This window comes from Trichoderma harzianum (assembly GCF_003025095.1).
Source record: "Trichoderma harzianum CBS 226.95 unplaced genomic scaffold M431scaffold_14, whole genome shotgun sequence".
In the NCBI taxonomy this organism is placed as follows: Eukaryota; Fungi; Ascomycota; class Sordariomycetes; order Hypocreales; family Hypocreaceae; genus Trichoderma; species Trichoderma harzianum.
Genome location: NW_020209262.1, coordinates 837,439 through 860,466, shown reverse-complemented (window position 1 = coordinate 860,466; position 23,028 = coordinate 837,439). Strand labels below are relative to the sequence as shown.

The 23,028-nt window shown below is 50.8% G+C and overlaps 4 protein-coding genes and 1 non-coding gene across 5 annotated transcripts; 4 read left to right on the top strand and 1 right to left on the bottom strand.

Annotated features, from left to right (window-relative positions):
* The first annotated feature begins 767 nt into the window (after window positions 1-767).
* On the top strand, window positions 768-2,034 carry M431DRAFT_512184 (hypothetical protein). The gene is made up of 2 exons (XM_024919796.1): window positions 768-1,273; window positions 1,586-2,034. The coding sequence occupies exons 1-2, from the start codon at window positions 1,233-1,235 to the stop codon at window positions 1,800-1,802; spliced, it is 258 nt and encodes an 85-aa protein (XP_024770271.1). The 5' UTR covers window positions 768-1,232; the 3' UTR covers window positions 1,803-2,034.
* Window positions 2,035-9,209: 7,175 nt separating this feature from the next.
* M431DRAFT_124559 (hypothetical protein) lies at window positions 9,210-10,097 on the top strand (the record flags this gene model as incomplete). The annotated part of the gene is made up of 2 exons (XM_024912222.1): window positions 9,210-9,244; window positions 9,403-10,097. The coding sequence occupies 2 exons, from the start codon at window positions 9,210-9,212 to the stop codon at window positions 9,629-9,631; spliced, it is 264 nt and encodes an 87-aa protein (XP_024770270.1). The 3' UTR covers window positions 9,632-10,097.
* A 392-nt stretch (window positions 10,098-10,489) lies between these two features.
* Window positions 10,490-10,569, top strand: M431DRAFT_t170. Its single transcript has one exon. It is a non-coding gene; the product is annotated as a tRNA-Gly (tRNA).
* A 2,784-nt stretch (window positions 10,570-13,353) lies between these two features.
* On the bottom strand, window positions 13,354-15,672 carry M431DRAFT_95655 (hypothetical protein; the record flags this gene model as incomplete). The annotated part of the gene is made up of 2 exons (XM_024924726.1): window positions 13,354-15,340; window positions 15,467-15,672. 2 exons carry the CDS (start codon window positions 15,670-15,672, stop codon window positions 13,354-13,356), a joined length of 2,193 nt encoding a protein of 730 aa, XP_024770269.1.
* Window positions 15,673-16,447: 775 nt separating this feature from the next.
* On the top strand, window positions 16,448-17,371 carry M431DRAFT_499410 (hypothetical protein; the record flags this gene model as incomplete). Its single annotated transcript, XM_024917796.1, has 1 exon — window positions 16,448-17,371. One exon carries the CDS (start codon window positions 16,448-16,450, stop codon window positions 17,369-17,371), a length of 924 nt encoding a protein of 307 aa, XP_024770268.1.
* Between the last annotated feature and the right edge of the window lie 5,657 nt (window positions 17,372-23,028).

Sequence of the window (23,028 nt, the reverse complement as noted above, 5' to 3'; positions counted from 1 at the left end):
CTCCAGATTTGCCTATTGCATTGTATTTATTTCAGATACATGTGCTTGGAAGGCGTGCCAGATTATGATGCTCTCAAATAGGGGTGCTGGGCTAGATCCTTCATGTGCATAGTAGGGACGGGACGGGATATAGCATCCTTCACACACAAGCTAAGCTACAGCCAATCGGGAACATCCACCTACATCAAAGACGCAAAGCGTAAGGCTCTTCAATCGTACGCCTAATTTCAAGCTAACCCAAATTTTGAGAGTTCGTAATGGAATGAATAACTTATGTAGTTGCTTCGTAGGTACAAAAAGGCAACTCATGTCACACGGCCATGGCGGGATTCTCATCAAGTCCCGGGATTCGGGCATTTAGGCCCACCACAGTTAGGCTGTCTTCTCTCAACTTCTCGAGAGAGTTTTATACTCTTCACCTCAATCTTGACCATCTCGTAACTTCACCCAATCCAGGACCCGCGTTCTTTCCCGCCGCCCATAACAGCATCATTATCCGTATTGCCTCGACGGCACGCGCGCATTAAAAGCGGCTTTATTCCCCGCCGCCAATGTATGAAATATCGCCGAAGCGCGGTATGCCTTAATTTGGGCACCAATGCAGAAGACTGGAAATTTATGCGCGCCCTGGGTACCAAAAAAGCAGGCGACTGGATGAATGGAGTAGGCAAAACAGCCTAGTCAAAAGGCGGCGACAGGTAGAAATACTCATACACACCCAGCTCTCAGCATGTGAGTTAAAATGAATCCAGTCTGCAGGACAATGGTTGGACCTGGACTGTCGAGTACATGGACTTTTACTGCGTCGGCCCGTCCGCGAAAGTTTTCTCATGATACCTGTCATACGCAGGTTCCTCCCACCTCAGGCAAAGGAATAATTCCACGGCGCCCCCTAATGGAGCAGCAATTATCATGTGTATAAGCCCCCCCGTTGCCTCTTGAGATTGGACGAATGGAAACACGTCTGGCGCTGGGAAATACAGCAAAGCACAGCAGAGTTACTACAACACCCCTCGCGAGAAAACTGCCTTACTTGCCCTTGCCGGCGCTTCAGGATTCGCTCCAACAACTCAAGCATGTGGCGATTGGCTCAATATGCGGTAAGCCAACTTTTGTCCCCTCATCGTCTCTCACTGTGTATATAATGCTTTGTCCCGACATTTGTTGGCCAAAGTTCCTCTGTAATCACCGCAACCAAGTCGTCATTCACTTGGCAGACATCGATGCCAAAGATGTCTTCCCACAATAGTGCCACGCACAAACCTGAAAACACGTATGTATTCGTCCAATTTTCATTCTCTTTACTCCCTTGGAGTTTCCTAATAATCACATTGACCCTTTTGTGGGCGTAGAAGATGCCATGTATCTCTCCCTGCCAGTTTTTACAGCCTTTTTGTTGTGTCGACAGATTTTTCTTGTCCGGCTTGCCCATTCACCTATCTTTCCTCTCAACTACCTACGTAGTACTAGGCAGTGACACACCCTGTATCGTACCAGGTTTACCTCCAGCTGTGCCCATATTCAAACGCCACCAAGACTCGGATAATGACCAATCCACCAGTGCGAATTCTGACAGCGCCCCTAGCCTTACCGCCTCTCTTCTCGAACAAGTACCCGAAGACCACGAGCACAGCATGAAATGCTTCCTCACCCACCCACAAATAGCCACTGAGCGTCCGCCACTTGGCTTCAGGAAAATCGAGAGTGAGGAGGAAGCGAAAGCTCGTGTGAAGGCTCAAGTGGACGCGGTTGTTGCAGTTCTTGGCCCAAGTAGCAATCTTCCTCCTCCTCCTAAGCAGTGATGCAGTGTTTTGTGAAACGATGTCTACGCATACGGGAATTGCACTAGATGATCGTTTCAATAGGCCATGTATGGGGAAGTTGATGAGATTCAAGGTGAAGCGCCAAGTCAATGTTGTGTGGACATGAGGTTTGAAGTGATGCTAAGGGACGTTGATTGACCGCATGGAATTTCGAGGGGATAACGAGTTAGATAACGTAAGCTCCAATTACAAAGAATGAATGACATCCCACCTTGTATCAGATTCTCTCCCACTGAGTCCCCTCATCTAATTGAAGGCAGCCTTGCCGCCGGTGGCGCACATCAGGCCACTTTCACGTTGCCATGTAGACTTACTAAGAGTACCTATCTAGGCGTTTTTCAACTACACGTTCCACGGTGGAAACTTATTGGCTGCTGCTTGTATTTGGTACCCAAGGAGTATCAATCTCGTGTATAGTGCCTTGGGTCGTTGTGGGGTATGTAGTGAAGTACTAAGGCGGACATCCGTAGCACCAAATCGAATAGCCACTGTAATATGTAATAACTTAGGTATATGAAGCTATTAAGACTTAGCCACACCAATAGATTAACACACCAGTTGTCGTGGCTCATGCTGTCATTCACGTGTGGCAGTGAATACAACTTATATATCCAGGAATTCAAACAGAAACAGTTACCGAGACGCTTTGTAGATCTTTATAAGAGATGTGCTCATCGGAGGAGCCGCATTCAAGCCTCACTCAGGCCTAACTCTTTGGATACAGCAACATCCTTCTCGTGCTCCTTATAGATGCCTCCACCCTATGATATCCCATTCGATGCTCATCCACCGCATTCATTTCCGCATATCCATCATTACATGTTGACGTCTCAAAGGCTCCCTAGAAAGTTCCTCCGTCTCCACTGGTGTCATCCATATGCCACCCTACGAAAGCCAAGTACAAGAACATGCAAGATGAAATTTCAAGCCCGTACAGCTGTCGCAATCAACCCACTAGATTTCGCTGTTCCATGGCGGTGTGATATCGTGTGCTTAGCGACGCGCCAACTGCCCTCTCCCGACCGCCTTTACCCTCATTGAGTCTCATGGGCTAGTTGTGAAACTACGACCACCTTCTTAGCCATATTACTGCCACGTCAAAGTGCCAATCTTCGTTAGCTCAAGCTCGCTGGCTCCTATCAACTACCCTACTCTACGGCTTGGTGGCCATTTTCCGGAGTCCATGTGCCGCCGAGGTTCCATATAAATATCCGGCGTCGGAGTTCCCGATACACTCTCTCAACTTCACACGGGCCCATTCTGACCTTCAACCCCAAAGAAACACGGACCGGTGGGATGCTCGAGTCAGCGGCGCTAGCGTTCGCATGAATGGGCCAGCATGGATTGCCCCTGCAGAGATCAGAATAAGCCCTCGTCATCCGCAGATCCTCAGTCGCAGTGCCGCAGAGCCGCATCCGCTAAAGCATTTGAAGCATAGCTCAAACCGATGCTAGTCAATCCCTTAAACTTCAATCGGTAGTATGAGCATGCCAACAAGCACCTTTGATCTGCCAAGACATCACGGAACGTCTTCAACGCGTGTCACTGATCTGCGGTACACGTATGTAAGGTAAGCGGTGAGACCAGCGTACAAGATGGGGATCAGGTTGAAGATCTTGAGCCCTAAAACAACCACACATTGTCTGGGTATCAAGCGCCTCAAGGAAGCATCGGCGAAGAGTTTCAGCCTCAACACAGAGCCACACCTTATTGTACGTTGGTTCTGTATGCTGAGCTGTCGTTTCCAGATGGGGTCCGTCGTAAGTATTACTACCTAAATGGGGACCCATCTAATTGATGTCGGGCAGCAGGGAAGATTTTGAGCCTCATCCCCAAACAGTTGACCAAATATTCTAAAGCTTCTTTTTTTTTTCAAGTCAATCCATTGCAGTCATTGCCGTTAGTAACCTTTTAATTTTTCTTGTTCCAAGCAACCGCACAGTGGCAAAAGCGCTCCAGCAAAATTGCAGCCATGACAACCCCTCTCTTTCTTGGCGTTGTTGACAGCATTGTCCAATTGTCCCTACAAAAATTTTGTTCTTTACGGCTAGCTTATCGTGACAGGACGTACCAGAGAACGCGGATAAGGGCGTAGCCGGTCCGTTTCTCTAATCATCCAATTAGCAGTGTTCTCTAGTCCCACAGCGACCGACTAGGCGTGTGCTCTCTCAATGAATGACACTGGCCAAAGGCTGGTTTGAGTACGGCAAGAAGGGTCATATCGTGCAAAACCTTGTGACCAAGAATCAGCAGGGCTCGCAATTTACCGATGCGAGCAGCAGATGGGCCACAGGCGGCGGCACGGCCACAGTAGCGACGTTCCGAAACCCTTCTACTATGAGAGCATGCCACCTATCACATATTGGCCTGATTCGGGCCCTCGAAAAGCTCTGCAATAGGCAGACGAGGAGTGGTGATCTTGCCCAATGGCACTATGCCCCAAGTATACCGGCCATAGGAGTACATTTTTCCTGTGGACCAGTCTTACGATCTCCATATTTAAGCTGCTGCTATATCTCAGGTATGTAAGGAACGATCCAATCCGCCGACACACCGGCGGCTGTGTAGCTGAATTATGCTTGACCAAGTATGGGCGGATCGGATGGCCAAGGCCAAGCAATAACACAGCCAGATCGTCGTACCCTTTCCAAGTAGCAATGTCCGCCTAGAAGACTTCGCGAATAACGATATTCGCAGAACTGGCACTAAGCTAAGAAACATGGGAAGAGGATTCTTGCAAACCTAAATTCAGTGTCTAATCATAGAAGATAAGTTTAATAAACATTGATGTTGAACAAAATGCAATGTCGTGACCTCTAATTTCCTTACTATTTCGTCAAGAAACGAGGCAACTCTTGTCATCTGTTTTACTCCTATCGCAAGTACCTAGCTTGCCAGGAGGCGCGCCGATTACGCCACGGTAATCCCGCTTCTTTAGCCAGGCAGTTAGCCATGTGTTTTTTTCCCTTTTCTTGTAAACATCGAAGCTTCAGAAACTGTATATGAGCAGAGCCACGACCAGCCAGCCTAAGTAGGACAAAATGCAATATGTATTCAGCCTCAATCTGCTCGCTATTGTATAAAAGGGGTGAAGACTGAGAGATGGCGCTATGAGACGTCACCCACTGAAGCACCTCCCCAAACGCTCATCAGAGCGCGGTGCGTCCATATGAATTTCAGAGGATTTTTGTTGAATTCCAGCCACTTAAGGTAGACTTCCAATCATGCTGGGCCTCCATCAGAGGCGTATGCCTAGCCAGGTTTCCCAGTTCAGGGGCTTCAAGTCTTAGACTGAAGGATGAGCTAGCAAAGGCTCCACCGGCATTTCAATACCCAACTGTTGACCTGAAGGCCTCCCTAGAATCTGCCTAGGTCCAGACTAGCATAATTCGTCAAACATGTGGTCGATCGGTTGCAACGGCGGTGGATAGGAGAGGCCTCTTCGTCTCTGCGGGCTGCCTTTCGAGTTGCCTGTCGAATCGCCCAGCTACTCTTTTCTGAGCTCCATGACACGCACACTATAGAGAATACCCATCGACCCTACGCCACCATTTTCTGTGGCCCTTGCCTTGCTCAAAGCTGAAAGGACCATCGTCGAGTTCCTCGGTTATAATGCACTAATAAAAAGGCAACAGGTCAGGCTCGCTATTTCAAGTATCAGGCCACTTTGCCTTATTTTAGTAACCTCCTGTGACGTACCAATGCAATGGAGAGCGCCCTTGTCTTCCTCCGCCTACTGCCGGTTTCAATCAGGGATGGTCATGCTGTATCTTCGCGGGAAGCTAAGAGAAACGTATACATCGTGACGAGGCGCGAACCATCCAAGCATCAAAGTCCATCTGGCGGTGTGATTCAAGCTATTCGTAAGGCGCAGTTGTATTGTATATGCCACAGCGTATTAACGTAGGAATGTCGATCAAGGCTGCCCGTCTCAACCACATGATGACCCCAAAGTACCGGCCACACCCGGAATCGCCGCGCCATCTGGGCCTAAGTCGTGTAGTTTGCTGTTCCATTCCCTACCCTTGTAATTCAGTAGTGAAGAGGCATTTCCTTCCAAGGAGATTCAATAGCGACTCCATAGCAACGAGATGTGTGTTCACATGTATAACACAGCGAGTGAGGGGAAGATATAGAGGAAATAATCTACTTACGAGAGAAAACTAGTATTTGTGCCTAATTATGGTCTCGTCTCTTTGCCGTGATGTAATAAAAAATGATGAAGATGAACAGTTGCATGCACCCCGCTTCGGAAGACATGACCCTAGCAGACCGGGATCTTCAAGAAACCCGCCAAAAGTACCAAGTTTTCAGGTTTTTGCTTCAGCCGCTAGACTCTTGCAGTTCAAATCTATTTAACCATTGATTTGTTTTATTCCTACCCATTATTTTGAGTGCTGTGAAGAGCCAATATCTCCCGTTGCTCTTATCTTCATGACTCCCAGCCTCGCGAGGGGTAAAACGCGCAAAAGGTCACGAGACCTCTTGCAGACAACCTCTACGGCTAAGAGGGTAAATTTCATTGGTAAGGAGAGAGTATTTCAGCACTCCATGTTCGAAATCATGGCTGATATCTCATGGCGAAATGTGCCCTCCAAGCAGCATCCGTATTTATCATAGAAGCCGTGCAGCAAAAGAGGTGTTATTCCATCCACCCTTAGTACAGCAAGCCTCTCCCTAGCTGCCACGTAAGTATTGCGCAATTTAAGGCAAGCATATGCCTCTTCTGTGCCTGATGAGCCCAACCTGTGGACGCGACCGACCCCATCACGGTTCAAAGTTATAACTGCAAGCAAATCCGGCTGCCTGTTGCCTCAAATCCTTACTGGCAATCGTATCTCCGCTCGCTTTACGACTCTTCAATTGCTTTGAAGCTACTCCGAGGCCTCGTTTTTGTGCTCGTTTATCTCGAACTGCGCGTAAAAGTAGGCAAAGACAATGAAAACCAGTTGATAGATTTGCTCCACTCCACCAAAGCGACATCACTGCCTGGATGCACACACGGACCGAAAAAGTCTTGGGCTCTTTTGCCATAGGATGCCATTGTCTTTACAGGGCCACAAAGGCACCCCTCGACGTCTTGACGTTCTCCGAAACCCTAGCCCGTCGTGATTTGTGGACTAATCTTGAGCGGCATAACACTTGTGCAAAACAAGCGATCCCGATCAGTTCAACAGTTGCAATTAATTAACTCCCTTTGCTAAATCTAAACATTGTTGGCATTCGTTCTTATGAAGTCTCTTCCAACTGGTCTCTGTTATTCAAGGGGATGTGAACCCAATGCTAACATTTATAGTACCCTTGTTGTTCTGCTTTGTTTGTTTCATTTCCTTGTCATAATATTTGCGAGTTTCTGCCGCACTTAAAATGTTTCAAGCTTGTTAAAGTAACTTTGCATTTCCTTCAAATATAATGGTCAATGTGCAACACAGGTCCTCTGCCAGATATTAGATCCACCCTCCCATCGCTTCTCTGTCTTTAGTGTTGTTATTAACTAGTTTAAGGCTCGACATGATTCTAGAAGCGTATTGTGATATGAAGCAGTCAATACATCACTCAAAGTTGGTTTTCTTCACCGAGTGCTCCCTACTTAAATCTCCCTTGCATATGCATGCACGGCGGTAAGAGATGTCGGACGAAACAGCATCAGGCGGGTGGCTTAACAGCGATTTACGTACTCGGTCAGTCCGAACCGCACCTTTTTTCGTGCACGCACTCCAATCCTGATATTAGACGGGTCGTCCAATAAAATTTCTCAATTGCCCTGTTATTATACAGCCGCACGTAATTTCTCCCTGCAGAGGCTGGTAACGTTGGGTCGTCACTATGCAACCATCAACCATACTAGCGAGAGCCGAGCTGACATCCGGCATTCTCGCGGTGGTAACGAACTTTCGGCCACTTAGATAGCCAGAAAAAAGTGATGCCTAAAAGATGATTGGAGTATACATCTTGTTTGTCAGTCATATGTACGCTGGGGTGGAAGTACTTGGCCGCGTTTGTTGTAAGAGATTTTCGTGAGGAGTTTCGGCGAACTTCACCAACATAGGTAGGATGCGCGGCCCAAGACCAAGACGGCGTTTCTGCTACCCAACGACTTAATTATTTATTTTAACGCAGTAGTATTAGAATTAACCTGCTGCCCATTAGCATTAACACTCATATCCATAATTTCTCTCGGTCGCTCGTTTGGGCAACTTGTTTCTAGCCTCCATAGCCTACATGTATTCACATCGTCTCCGTGTAAGCTGCGGCACATATCAGAAGGACCCGGGGCCATTTATTGATCCATACAGGCTACCCCGTGCATTAGCTCCCTTCTTAATTGCATTTTTTTAGATCTTGAGTCTCACATAACTGTCCGGATCCTTCATGTATATGATCACTCTCGCGCTTGAATGTCTAAATCAAGGCCATAGGTAGGTTTGCCGACCGAATGCACAGGTAAACAGGAATGGTTGGGTAACATCAATGCCTTATACACGCGAGGCCCAAACATTAGCGCAGGGGAATACAAAAATAGAGTACATTAGGATTTGGATTGAGAAATATAAACGCCGTTCCAGAACATTAAATGTTCCTAGTATAGTTGTTAGAGTAAAAGCCTCAATGGAACATGACGACCTATCACCGCCACTTACATCGGCAAGCATCGACGTCACCCACCAGATCGGCCGGTCTGTTGGCACTTTTTCGCTCAAAAAGACGGTGAAGAGCATGGAATTTACATGTATGTCAAGGTGCGTAGATCACCAAACTCCCGACTCTCTAACCAGCCAATGCTACTTGACGCTACGTGGCTCGACAAGCGCCATACGGAATGCAGCGCATAGTTACGAGCTAGTTGGCAACCTACACTCAATTTCATTGTGTTATACAGCCTCACCAAGCGGCCGGGTCCGACGTTAGGATGTCAGTCTCGGCACCATCCCGGCCGGATAGTGATCTTTTGTAACCTGGGTGCCGTGCTCCGAAGGCACTTCGTTTGAAGTATAGGTTTCGAGCACAAGGTCACAACTTGTTTCATTGGCAATTGTCCAAACGCTCAGGACCCATCATGGAGCAGGGCTGCGGCTTCCGCATCAAGTAAGTATGCTCCGTAATGAAAAACAGCCCGGAAGAATGGCTTGCTATGGTATTGATCCTGAAGACCTCCTTGTAGTATGCCTGGCCTGGCCCCTATGGTGTTTTAAATGGTGCTCTAGAGAGCTCCATTGGGGAATACAAAACACCCCTTGATCCCCAACTACCAACTCGTGTTGACTCATCTTATCCATTGCTTGACATAGTTCTTTGTCGTCTCTATACTGAATTATAGACTGCAGTATATCTCATAGAATCTATCAAAATTCACTTGTCACAACGATTGTATAGCTCATTTTCATAATGTCTTCACGCGACGCCGTGTACAACGGCTCCAGGTAAGCTTAGTTCAAAGGATGCTATCCTTTTTTACTTTGTTTAGCATTCTCCTTTCTGTTCATTGAGCTAGATATACATCTTCCTCATCCCAAATGGCTACAATATTGCTCATGTCCTAGTATATACATGGCATATACTCATGAGACTACCTATACAGGGATGATTCCACTCGCGGTGCTCAGACTGCCACCTTCCACAACATCCCCAGCAATCCAACTTACAATCTAGACCGCTTTGTTAGCGGAAACGATCGATCCGTACCCACCCCTTCGAGCTGTGGCCCAACAGAGGCTAAGGCTATAGCACAATCGGAAGCCCGCGCATCTGCCACAATTGATGCCTTCAACCAGCAGTTCAGCTCGGCCAACAGGCCGCCACACCAGTAATACAATATCAATGCAATATCCACAAGATTTTGGGTTACTATGCATGTAGACAAATCACCCAGACACCAATACTCAGGTTGTGTCTGCCAAGGGAAGACCGGCAGTGCTTGGGTAACAACCTTCGGCTTTGCCGTGATGCGCGGGATTCGAGATGCACAATCGAACGAAATAAGTTCTCTGTAACTTCCCCTTGGAGGCTAGGTAGCCTTTTTGGAGCCCCCAAGCCGTACTCTGGTGGTACTAAAGTGAAGAAGGAGCAGGCAATTGCTAAGAATGGTAGCTATTTGTGGGGACGAGCTGAGCAAATGTTTATGAGATGAGGCTCAACTGGGGCCCACCGCGGATGTTGGATTGGAGGATAGGATCTGACCTACATGAGGGTGGGTGTGAAGTGTCCATAGCGATGAGCTGAGTGCTGTACATGGAGATCAGAATTACCGCAGATTGTTAATGATTAAGAGTTCCCTGTACCTGTTGGCCCCCGCATCTTTCCCCTGAGTGAAATACCTTTCCTAATTGCATTTGATTTGACCGCCCAGACCGGCATACGCAGGACCAAGGCGACGGACCGGAGTGCATACACGAGCAAGTAGGAGAATTGGGGAATGGGGAATTTGGAATTCTCTAGGCCCTCGAGAGCCTCATATTACTAGCCAATGAGACAAAACTTCCAGATTCACTACCCAAATTGGCAGCTAACCAAGAAGACGGAATCACTTGCGAAATTGACATACTCAGCCTTCTAAATGACAACATGAAGTAGAGAACAAACAAACATTCTACACTGAGCTCATCTAACTCAGACTCCACATACTCCATAGAACTAAATATCGCCGTCGATCTTCAACAATTGTTCAAGCGTAATTGGTTTAGTGGTAAAATTCTCCGTTGCCATCCGCAACGTCGGGGAGCCCTGGGTTCGATTCCCAGATTACGCATTCAGATTTCATTTTTGGAAGTTCTATTCCATTTTTCTTTTTCTTTTTTGCTCTTTTGAGGCTCTTGTTGCAATGACGACTTGTGATGTTATTGCTTTCCGATGTAGGTCATACCAGCGATGCGCAGTTGAAGCTAGCGCCCATGTGGTTGGTTGGTAGCCTTGCTTCTCGGTTCAATTCAGCCAATGCCGTCTGCACACGCGGCCATAACTCACAACTACGGTCCGTCTAGCTGCAATTATAGACGTAACATCATTTAGTAAGGCGTAGGTTTTACCCGTTGCGGATGCTTCAAATAGCTCCGTCTCAGCCTCATCCAAAATAAGGCCTGCGATTGGCACCCACGTGTAAGCTGGTCATCACCGGAGCGGCAAGTTCAACCACTCTGCGTTTTGGCGTATCGTCAGCCTCCAGAACTGCCTATAAGCACATGCCAAACCGAGGAAAGCGGGTGCCTGAGGAAGGATTCAGCGGTTGGTCTGACATTGGCAACGTCAGAGACAACCCTTCTAGAAGCAATGCGCTCCTACGGGTGGCTTGGTCCCTCAAACGCTCCGAATGTCAACCCGAGACTTGCTTCGTGCTACGGGAGACTAATAGAAGTGGGCTCTCTGCTAGCTAGAGAGGAGGCTGAGTTGCATTCCAGTCAACTATCCAGAAAGCATTCCTTCGGCGCGCCTCAATTACCATACGCAGTATCAGGTCCGGTGAATACCCATTAAACGTGCGATATGAAGTCATGACATTGAAAAGATACTTACTGGGGCATGCTTAGATCCCCGTGTTAAGAATTGTTCTAATTCGGGAACGAAGTAGTTGGTGACCAAACCAATCGGCTCAAAGCTACAAAAGCAGCAAAGGCTCACTCGCCCCCAACGAATTCAAGTCACACAGACAGCGTCTCAGAAAACTGGACAATAAATAGTTTTCTTTGCTAAATACTACCCCGCTAGATACCCCGAGAAGCCATTAAGACATGGCTTGACTTCGCACAGACGCCCGAAGCAAGACGTAGAAATAAACTACCTAATAGTCCAGCAGACTATCGAAAACAGACTCCACCAACGTCACTTAGCAAAACGCCTCACAAACCAGAGCATGCAGCCAATCACGCTGCTCACTGCTGCCTAACTGGGAAGGAAACTCCTGTGACGTGGCTGATGGCTGATCTGTGCTCATTGCGAGAGCCGGGACAAAAGTGGGCGAACAAGGGATGAGCCGTCATCTCCAACGCATGCCGCTCGGCAATCGCTATCGGAATTCCGCCCAAAGAACGATATTCGTCTGTCGAAAATGACCCTGGAAACATAATGTCTCAATGGTATCTCACTCGTAGCTGACTTTGCTGGATACATGTAGTAGCGACATAGACTCAGGACGCGCAATCCGCATCAAAAGTTATCCTACATATGGACGCAAAGGCGATGACAAATGCACATATGATGCATCTGCATAAGCAATACACACCTATCCCATATGTAATCAGACTTGCCTGCTCGCATTATACTCAACATCACCCAGACTAAACCATCAAGTGGTGTCCAAAATCTTTGAGACTGCAAATCGCCAAGTATAAGAACACACATGATACCACCTGGGGATAAAATTATTTACGTTTCCTGATTGTCTATATATGCATCCAATACTCCTAGCAGATTCATCCATACCTACCATTTACATATGCAGACACACCCGCTTCCTTTATTCGCCATCAGAAAACGCCGTGATTTACGCATTTGACAAGAGGAGGAAACCTCCAGGATCTCATAGTGGCGGCTAGCGATTGGAGCATCTTCCCCAATTTTTACATGAGAAGACCAGGCTATAGCAAGGCTTGATGACAGATTTCACTCCAACATCCCTAAACATTGCATGCTAACTGGGAAAATATTATAAAGGCGTTACTCTTCAATTCAACGTCTATTTCGCTAGACTAGCTACTGAATATCGGAATCCCAAACGAAAACGCATGGGAACACACCTCCCATGTACCCAGCTCTCACTTGACCTACATCTCAAACGACACCCAGCCACCCCAGAACCAAAGTCACCCCAGCTTTAATTCCAGCTTCTTTATAAACTGCGTCATCCGCGCAGAGGATCTAAAAAAGATACTGGAGAATGTTCGCCGAGCCCGCAAGCTACGTCGCTCATAAGCTACTTAAAAAAAAATGTGTTGTAGCTATTGTCCAATATCTTTCTCAAATCCTCGGCGCAGATGACGCAGTTAATAAAGAAGCTAAAATCGACATTGCCAAGTAAAGACCGGTACCAAGAGGTGGCATATGGGGCCTTTGCTAAGCCGGAGTATTTCGTTCTTTGAGAAGACCTGTAGATGGAAAAACGGGTTGTTAGCAAGTGTAACGTTAAGAGAAAGAAAAGCAGGAGAGGAAGTAAAGTTTCCGCCAGATTCATCATAACGTACCTATACTAGGCCTGTCCGTCGACATCATGAACGCCGTCTGGCCAATATTCTCCATCAATCCTCAAGCTTCCTCCATGCAAAGTCTATCCAAATAGTCTATGGCTAAGCATCCTCCGTTCTATCGTTGTGTATCCTATGCTCCATCCAAGAAAGAAAACAGAAAGCCTCCAATGCAAAGGCGCGAGCCCTGTGTCGTATGTAAATCGCCCTCCAAACCACCGTCATCGAAGCAATCAAAATAGAAAGAGAGGAAAATAATAACAAAAGAAGCAAAAAGATTACTTTAAAAGAAGAAAAGAGTGGAATAACCAAAAAAAAAGACCACCAACGCCAAAAGATAGAAGCTGGAGCATCTACCATCATTCAACGAGCACGCGGTTCTTGACCTCCCACTCCTGCCAAAAAGTGGGAGACTGCACCGCATGAGCCGCGCCGCTCAACCACCCTCGGCATGCCAAGTATTTGGAATACGCCTGAGGCTCAGACTGCATCTTTTCGTCGCACACCTCGAGCAGGCTTTGGAACTCGCAATTTCTGGCATCAACGTTGGCTCCCCCCTTGACCAGGGTTCTAGCTGCGAGCTTTCGGTGGAAGCGTACGGCAATGTGCAACGCCGTCTCTCCTCTCTTGTTGCGTGCATCCACGTCGGCCCCCCTCTCAATGAGTAGTTGCAAGATGAGGGGCCCACGCTTGTATTCATTCTCCTCTGGCAGTGCTGCAGCGAATGCCATGAGAGGAGTGTTGCCGAAGACGTCCCTATGGTTCGGATCTTGCCCAGCATCAAGCAAGGCCCTCAGTAGATCAAGCCGAAGCTCCATTATCTGCTCTGACGAATCTACCACCTTTCGGTTCTCGCGTGGGCCGAGGCTCTCCGTTGTCTTATCCAATCCGTGTTTCTCGGCGATGCTGCCCAAACTTAACGTCGCCATGGCAAGACAATGGAGGCCATTGTGGCCGAATTCATCCTCATGAAAGCGATTCTCCATCGATACCCTAATGTTTTGCACAAGCTGACTCTCCTGTGATAGCGCAGGGTCGTTACTCAGTGTAGGGTCAAGGGCGGGATGCAGTATTGCGTAATGACGTAACCCCAATACATCTGAACTCAGCCCACCACCAAAGTGCGGTCGTATGGGACTGAGATTCTCAATGATGGGTATAAAGCCGAGCGCATCGCGCTGGAGATACTCGCGAGGGTCGAGATCGTGCAGGGAATGTAAGCGTATTGTCTTGTTCTGCATGGTGAGAACGTGTAAAGGGGAACGACCGGAGCAGTCTCGCGCAAGCATGTTGAAGTTCAAAGCCCGTGCAACTCTGATCAATTCTTCGATATGGTCAGGACCAACAGATTCATCATCTCTGAGGACATGCATGAATGTTTGCCCCGCAGTATTCTGATAATTGACAATGTCCTTGACGGTACCGCTTATAAGAGCTTGGTATAATACCGGGAAGGGGGCATAAGCTGCCAGGAAATGCAGCACGGTGTGTCGATGGCGATCCAGCAGCAGAGCATCATGTCTGCTGGTTTGCGTGGAGATAAACATGTGAGCACCAGGCGATGGTCCTTCAGGTGTCATCCAGTGAAAAGTGCCCAGAGACTGGGCTAACCAGTCCTCCCATGTCGGCGCAATGCTACGAATGTGGCCAAACCGGGCGGAAAAGTCCACGTTCAGGAGATGTCCCGGTAAAGGAACGTCAATGTTAAACACCGTCGTTGCCTCGGGGCCGCCGATCCAGTCTTCGTTCCAAGCCACACGCAAGTTGTGTTCTTGAGACATGCTCTCCAGGCCGGCTGCTGGCGAAGTGAACCTCTTGACAAGACGCTTGACCACCTTGACATAAGGTTCTGAATATTCGGTAAGGTGCTTCCTGAATGTGCCCGTGGTGTTGGCACTTGACTCAGTCATGAAAGTTGTCGCGCGGAGGAACTTGGCAAACGGGCCCTCGCTTGAACAAACACCCATAGAGTTACTCCGGTATCCGTAGTTCTGGCTGGGGGTTTCCTCTGGTATGTCAAAGAGGACGCAGGACCTGGACGCTTGCGATTCCATGAAGATATCGCGACCATGGATCGAGTCCGAATATGCATCGCTTGGGGACGCACTCGACGGCCTTGATCCCGCTCCCACGCTGCTTTCATGGTAGTCGCTCCCACCACAGAATGGGGAGTGTCCTTGACTCTCGTGAGCAGAGGGAAAGTGCACTTCTGACGCGGCACGGAGTTGGACTGGCGAGTTGGCCAGCTCGGTAATTCGCCGCCCCATATCCTCGTCGTCTTTGGGATGAAGCCATCGCGGCTCTTTGTCAAAGAGCGTCTGGAGCCTCTTGTTTGCGGAGCTCTGTCTGTTGTTTGCGCATGTTAGCAGTCTGACTGCACAACGTATGTCGAGGGAAAAAAAGATAGCCCGCAGCAGTACTATAGTAGGTATGGTAGCTACATATAGCTGCCTTGAACTCGGCTAAGCTTACTGGATAGTCTTGTCGGGAGGCTGTTGTCCGTTGATGATGGCGCGAATCTTATCAACCGACAGTGTTGTAAACACATAGAGCCTAGCCATCTTGCGCTGGGCAGATGAGGACCATGTTGCGGGACGACCATTTGGGCTGGTTGGCTGATTGCCGGGCGAGTTCGCCTGCGTCGGTATAGTCAACCTAGGCACTAGCCGTCCGCTCATGGTCCCTCGCAGCTCTATTCTGTTGTTTGTCCAGCTGAAGAAGATATAGCCCGGGTATCGTTTTCTCGTTTAAAAGCAGTAGTAGAAGTAAGAGCACAGACTAAGCAACGGGGCCGGCAATCCCGCATCCACAAGTCAGAGAGAAGTGTTGGATGCATCATGATGTTGGTCGGCTGTGGGAGTATTTGAGCAAAGCTCTATTGATGGCGGAGCATGCAATCAAGTGACCCGAGGGAGGCAGCTCTGCAGAAACTTGCAGCATTCCCCTCATATCTGCTGGTCTCACGGTCGGCCGCGAACTGTTGTTGGAGCGACACGATGCCTTTTCTTGCAGTTTGTTGCGGTCATTCTTGTGATGCCCGATGGAAAGAAGAGGCATGGCGCAACGTGATTGGCCAGCCTGGTACCAGACTTGTGCCAGCCTAGCTGCGCCTCAACACCATCATCGACGTCCGGCCTTTGGGAGGGTGTGGCTGCGTTGTGGCGATGCGAGATAGGACAAGTTATCGTAGGATTTTAAAGATGGTTCTTCCTCCCTTCACTTCTTCCGCCCCCATTGCGAGGCCATCGTCTCGGCCAACGCACAAACTCCAGACGTCAGAGCCATTTGTCTCAATTGGAAGAATATTGAGGCTCTACCGTACGGCATCAGTCATACGGTCGGCCAAGACTCAGCGTCATACAAAAGGCGAGTGGCTCAGTTGCAGTTCGGTTATTATGCGGTCAACAAGGCTCCAAGGCAGCAAACTCCAGATTACCTAACGTGATCCTTTACATGCACAAGCAACGGGCGCCCTTTGCATTCCGCAGCACAAGCAGCACCACAAGCTCATTCATCCTTGTATGCGCGCCTCATACCGTCCACACACAATCAGGCATACGCAGGCAACCAACGCAGAAAGTGACCGGCAACTGCAGCGATGGAGACCCGGTCAGCCAGAAAGCCTCCGGAGGCCGCTCTGCAAGTACGAGTGCTCATACTGTGACTGTGAGACTGCTGGCGTCTGCATTCTTCCCTCGGCCCCTGCATAACACTCAGGTTTCAAGATTCCCAAATGCCCACTTTAACATGCATCCAGCAAGAGAGCAAAAACGCCGGGCGACATGGTGCGAAAAAAGGGGGGGGAATGCCGTGCAATACGAGTTTAATCTATTTTCCAAGTATGACCAGTGTACAAATTCCTGTTCCCGCAAGGATCACAAACCACGCGAGCGCTCCAATCCGGAAGGCAAACGCAGCAAAGGTCGGCTGTGCTGGCGCCCCGGCTGCTGCTCCACAACAAACAAAAAAAGGAGAAGCTGTGGGAAAAGAAGATTTCCTTTTGGCCAGCGCTCGATGACTCGTATACCGGCCGGCCAGGGCAGGTTGATTACTTTGAGCGCCGGCGACGAGAAGCGAGCGGTGAAGATGGCTCGCGTCGCCAAAGAACTGCGTCTAGAAGGTCGACAGGTCATTCAATCAAACAGTCGTTCAGCTCGGCTGGGCGCACACGCACACATGGGTTCAGGTCTAGGCTCAGTCAGGTTCATGTACAGGGACAGACACTGTGCTCATACCGTGTGCGGAGTTCGGCATGCCCTCCCACATGGAGTCTCAACCATCTCGTGTCTCGGCGCCGCGCGGAATTCGTCCCAGATCGATGATCGCACACCTCTCGTGCATAACGCTGCCGTCTCACCACCCATTTCACCCACCTAAAATCTCAAAAGTCTCGCACTAAGCATCGACGATCGCAACACGCAAAAGTGAGTGGACATTCACAACAGGCACTACGTACAAAGGAACTTGCATCGTCGTCACATTAAAACATGACAGGCCCGAAAGGCTAAAGCCACCAAGAAACGCCTTCGCAAGAAACCAGCGCACCAATGAGCGCCACATCCGGCATCCCGCCCGCTGCCAGACTCGAAGGACGACAGCACAAAAAAAGCCTCTACGGGGAAAAGCATCTGCTTGAAACAGCTGCCGGGGCCCCAGGCGCGCCCCTGGATAATTTAGCTAGCACTAGTGTGGGCAAAAGAGATCCCGGCGGAGGATCCCCTCTTGGATGGGTGTCGTGGATTTTTTGGTACCTGCAGAAGTGCCATGTAAATGACATCCCTGGGCTCAGTGGTCCAAAGTACTCTACACGCTGTACAGTGCATCTTTTTTCAGAAACAAAAGATGCAAGGACCGGGATCGGCTTACAATCCGACAAGCACCGCATGTACGGTGCTGACAGCAGATGCATCACATCACGGACAAGACAAGCCAAACCAGCGGCTGCGCAAAAGACAAAATATCCACTCATTCAAGCATACAGTAAGCCTACTTGCTTGTCCATGCCTCCTCAAGCACCGATTGGCTCCCCGTCCTACAAACTCGTACAATCATCTCCTCATCTCATCTCGTCCCGCAGACAGACAGAACCACCATCACTCATACTGTACTCATCCTCACCTTCATCCTCGTATACACAAATAAACAACAGAAAAAAAACACCACAAAAAACCACCCCCATCTCCATCCCCTCTATCCCCCTCTCGGCCAATGCCGTCCACCCGCCCCATCCCCCTCGCCACAACCTTACCACAAACAGTAAAGCCGAAGAAGCCGGCGCGCAGCGGCGTTTTTCTTCCTTCTTCCTTCTTTTTCCCGCTGTGTCTTAAAAACTTGGACCGACCAGGGGGTGCCTATTCCCACCTTACCCACTTAAGCCGCATCTTCATCGTGTCTTAGACACCACCACTTTGACCATGAAAATACGCTGTAGATCTGACTAAGTGGCTCTTAGTACACACCCAACGTTACTTTGGATCTGAGCCATTTCTTACGGTACCTGACTAGCATCGACGACAAGTTCGATTGCGGCACTAATTCGTACTATGACGGGTATACTAGCAACAAGAATGCATCTTCTATCCGATGCTTCCGCAGGCAAAAGCTTACTATACAGCCATCTTTTCATTGGTTTAGAACTCGTAGAAACATTTCATCTCCCAAGACAGAGCAAACATCATGTCACAAGAGGTAGAGACATCAGATAATTTTAGACTGCCATGCCATTCAACTAATATAGAATAAAGAAATAAAAATGGTTTTCGTTACCATATGAAGCCTTGTCCATGTATCCAAATCTACCGGATCTGGTGTGGCTATGTAAGAATAAAGCAAATAAAAAAATCCTTCTCTAAATCATACTATTTACACGTTTCTGATCATGACATGGATGATTCCCAAGTGTACATGTTCCAGACCCAAAAACACACTTTAGCTTATCCAATTTACAAAAGGAAGACTGCAGCGGCGATGACAGCGAAGAGGCTGCCACCAACACGGCCAGCACCGTTGACGGGGGGAACGCCGGAGCCGGGGTTGCCACCAGCTGGGGGACCGGCAGGGTTGGTGCCGGCAGGAGCAGGGGGATTAGCCGGAGCAGTGTAGACTGGGGATCCGGCCGGGGCGGTTCCAGCGGGAGGAGGAACAACGGGAGCAGTTCCAACGGGAGGAGGAGCATAAGGAGGAACCACAGGGGTGACAGCAGCGGCAGAAGACGCGGGAGGAGGAGCGATGACAACCGGAGGAACGCTGGCAGGAGCGCTGGGAGCAACGGGGGTGACCGCGGGAGGAGTGTAAGCGGGCACGGTCTGAGAAACAAGAGTGGGGATCTCAGAAGGACCGTTGGGGCCGTTGGGGTAGACCGTGGTGGTGACGCTGCCAACGGGGCAGTTGGGAGTTCCAGGAGGGCATCGGGTGACGGTGAAGGTCTGGGTGATGTAAGAGGTGGCGGTGGTGGTGGTGGTAGGCTCGGCACCAGGAGCAGTGTAGACGGGGCTACCAGGAGCACCAGGAGCACCAGGAGCAGTGTAACCAGGCTGGCCGGGAGTCTTCTCGGTGGCGGTGACAGGGCAGATGGTGGTGGAGATGGCAATGGTATCGGTCACGGTCTGAGGACGAATGGGGCAGTTGGTAACCTCAGGAGGGCACTGAGTAATAGTGCGGACCGTGGTGGTGTAGATGGTGGAGGTGCTGTACTGAGGAGCGCCAGTAGTGACAGGAGAAGAACCAGATCCAGAGCTCTGGGCAGGAGGAGCACCACCAGCAGGGCCGGAAGGAGAAGAGCCGGAACCAGAGTTGGCAGGGGGGGTGGGGTAGACAAGAGCGGTAGAGGTCTTTCCCTCGGCAGCAGTGATAGGGCAGATGGTGGTGGAGATGGCAATGGTATCGGTCACGGTCTGAGGACGAATGGGGCAGTTGGTAACCTCAGGAGGGCACTGAGTGATGGTGCGGACCGTGGTAGTGAAGATGGTAGAGGTGCTGTACTGGGGAGGAGCGGTGGTGTCAGGACCAGCAGGGCCGGTGGTGACGGGAGAAGAACCGCCGGAAGTCTCAGCCGGAGGAGTAGGGTAGACGGGGATAGTCTCAGTAGCAGGGCCAGTGGGAACAACACCAGTCTCGGTGCCAGCAGGAGCAGTCTCAGTACCAGTAGGGACAGCGCCAGTCTCGGTACCAGCAGGGCCGGTGGTGACGGGAAGCTGACCACCGGAGGTCTCGGCGGGAGGAGTAGGGTAGACGGGGATGGTCTCAGTAGCAGGGCCAGTGGGAACAACACCAGTCTCAGTGCCAGCAGGAGCGGTCTCAGTACCAGCGGGAGCAGTCTCGGTACCAGCAGGGCCAGTAGGGACAACAGCGGTCTCAGTGCCGGCGGGACCGGTAGGGACAACAGCAGTCTCGGTGGTGCCAGCAGGGCCGGTGGTCACAGGAGAAGAGCCACCAGAGGTCTCAGCAGGAGGAGTAGGGTAGACGGGGATGGTCTCAGTAGCAGGGCCAGTGGGAACAACACCAGTCTCGGTGCCAGCAGGAGCGGTCTCGGTGCCAGCAGGAGCGGTCTCAGTACCAGCGGGAGCAGTCTCGGTACCAGCGGGAGCAGTCTCAGTGCCGGCAGGGCCGGTAGGGACAGCAGGGCCGGTGGTGACGGGAGAAGAACCGCCAGAGGTCTCAGCAGGAGGAGTAGGGTAGACGGGAGAGGTCTCGGTCTCAGCAGGTCCGGTAGGGACGACAACGGTGTCGGTACCGGCAGGGCCAGTAGGGACAACGGCGGTCTCGGTACCAGCAGGAGCAGTCTCAGTGCCGGCAGGGCCGGTAGGGACAGCAGGGCCGGTGGTGACGGGAGAAGAACCGCCAGAGGTCTCAGCAGGAGGAGTAGGGTAGACGGGAGAGGTCTCGGTCTCAGCAGGTCCGGTAGGGACGACAACGGTGTCGGTACCGGCAGGNCCAGTAGGAACAACAACGGTGTCAGTGCCGGCAGGGCCAGTGGGGACGATCACAGTCTCGGAAGCAGCAGGGCCGGTGGTGACAGGAAGCTGGCCACCGGAGGTTGAAGCAGGAGGAACAGGATATCCGGGAGCAGTCTCGGAGTGGCCGGGGTGGCCAGGGTGGCCAGGGTTTCCGGGGTAGCTGGGAGTTGAGTGAGGCTGGCCAGGGTGAGTCTTGGTCTCATCGCAGTCCTCGCTGCTGGAGTGAGGCTTGCCGGGACCGCCAGGACCTCCAGGGTGAGAAGGAGGAGTAGGGTAGACGACAGGAGAGGTCTGAGGCTTTCCAGGGTGGCCGGGGTTACCAGGGCCGCCGGGGTAGCTGGGAGTAGACTGAGGCTTGCCGGGGTGAGTCTTGGTCTCGTCGCAGTCCTCATCGCCACCGTTGCCAGGCTTGCCAGGCTTGCCACCACCAGGCTGAGAAGGAGGAGTAGGGTAGACCACGGGAGTAGTCTGAGCCGGGGGAACGGGGTAAGCGTTCGAAGAGCTGGCGGGAGGAACGGGGTAAGCGTTCGTGGGTGTGCTGGCCGGGGGAACGGGGTAGGCGTTGCTTGAAGAGCCGGCAGCCGGAGGAGTAGGGTAGGCAGGCTGGGAAGTAGGAGCAGCGCCGCCGTCAGTGTGTGTGGCCGTGTAAGTGACGCAAGAGCAGGCAGAGCTGAAAGCGTTGTAGTCGGGGCAGTTGGCGTAGTCTGTGGGAATAGCCGCGTTGGCTGTAGTGGTGCCGGCGAGCCAGCTGAAGCAGGCGCCAGTGGCTTCGGCGCTGAAGCGTTCATCGATCAGGTTGCGGTAGCAGTTGTCCTGCTCGCAGTTGGGGTAATGCGTAGCATTGGCCGCGCCAATGGCGATGGCGCCAACAACAAAGGCGCCCTTCATGATTAACACAATAACAATAAAACTTCTTAGGAACTGTCTTGCTGAGGGTATAAACGAATGAACCTCTCAGTCAAAAGACGTAAGAAAGAAAGTGAGTCCAGCAAAAGAGTGTGTTGGGATAGGGAAGGAAAGAAGGGTTCCGAAACTGGGGACCACGGGGACGGACGGTAGCCTTATATCTCTGCAGGCTTCCAACTTCCATTGGAAACAATCGAAAAAAACTGGCTCGGCCAAGGTGCCCATGGTGCTAGCCCGGAATACGAAAATAACCCTGCACGGGTGGTCCAGGTGGTGAAGCCGAAAACGCTGGGTCGTATGTCCCGTGCTGTGTGCATGATTTGAGAGGAGGAGGTCCAGGATCCATCTCCTTTGAGGTGCAGCCGCAGCCGCCACCCGATACGCAGCTCCACCAGCCAGGCACATCAGCACATGCGTCGGTACCGGTACAAGCAGAGCAGCATCTGCATACTGTACTGTGCTATGTTGGGAGGCGGCGCGTGCAGGCCACGAGGGTGGAACCGCTGGTGCCAAAGGTGCATGGCAGGGGTGGCAGTACTTCGCACATACAGCACTGTACGGCTCGAAGGCGAGAGGTCAGCCTTCAACGAGAGCGAAGGCGTGCTTCTCCACTGTGCGCCCCTGACTAGGCTCTTAGCGCAACAGTGTTTCCGCCAACGCAAGTGCAGGGAGGGCCTGGCAGCGCCTCGCAACCTGTTGACGACCTGTCTCTCACGCTCTCAGTGGTAGTTCCTTGACCAATCCTTTGCGCCTGTTGACCATTTCCTGCTTCTGTCTCAACAAGGCGTCTCTGGCCGTCGCTTGTCCTTTCGCTTGCTCAACCGCTCGCCATTCGCTCGCTTTTCCTTCTCGCTGTTTGTTTCTGTTCATCTCGCAATCTCGATCATGCTTTGGGCAGCGATGTTTAGTTGTCTGGCCCTGTCTCTACCCCATCCCCTCGCTCTCGGCGAGTCTTTGGAAACATGCACCCATCCATCGCAATCTCTGAAAGGACGAACCCCCCTGTTCACCTAATACGGAGAAAGGCGGTCATTGTGCTCTGTCGTCAAGTACAGTATGGTATAATACTTGGTCATGAATAGGAGTACTCCGTACTAGTACTCCATCGTATTAGTCGTCGTAGAATTCCCTGGAAATTGAACAACACTCGCACCTCAATTAAGGGACACAAGG

Bases quoted from the DNA above. Each gene is read 5' to 3' on its own strand.
- M431DRAFT_512184 (XM_024919796.1), top strand. From the start codon at position 1,233: ATGTCTTCCCACAATAGTGCCACGCACAAACCTGAAAACAC. The intron at 1,274-1,585 runs GTATGTATTCGT...CAGCGCCCCTAG, and splicing joins ACGCACAAACCTGAAAACAC to CCTTACCGCCTCTCTTCTCG.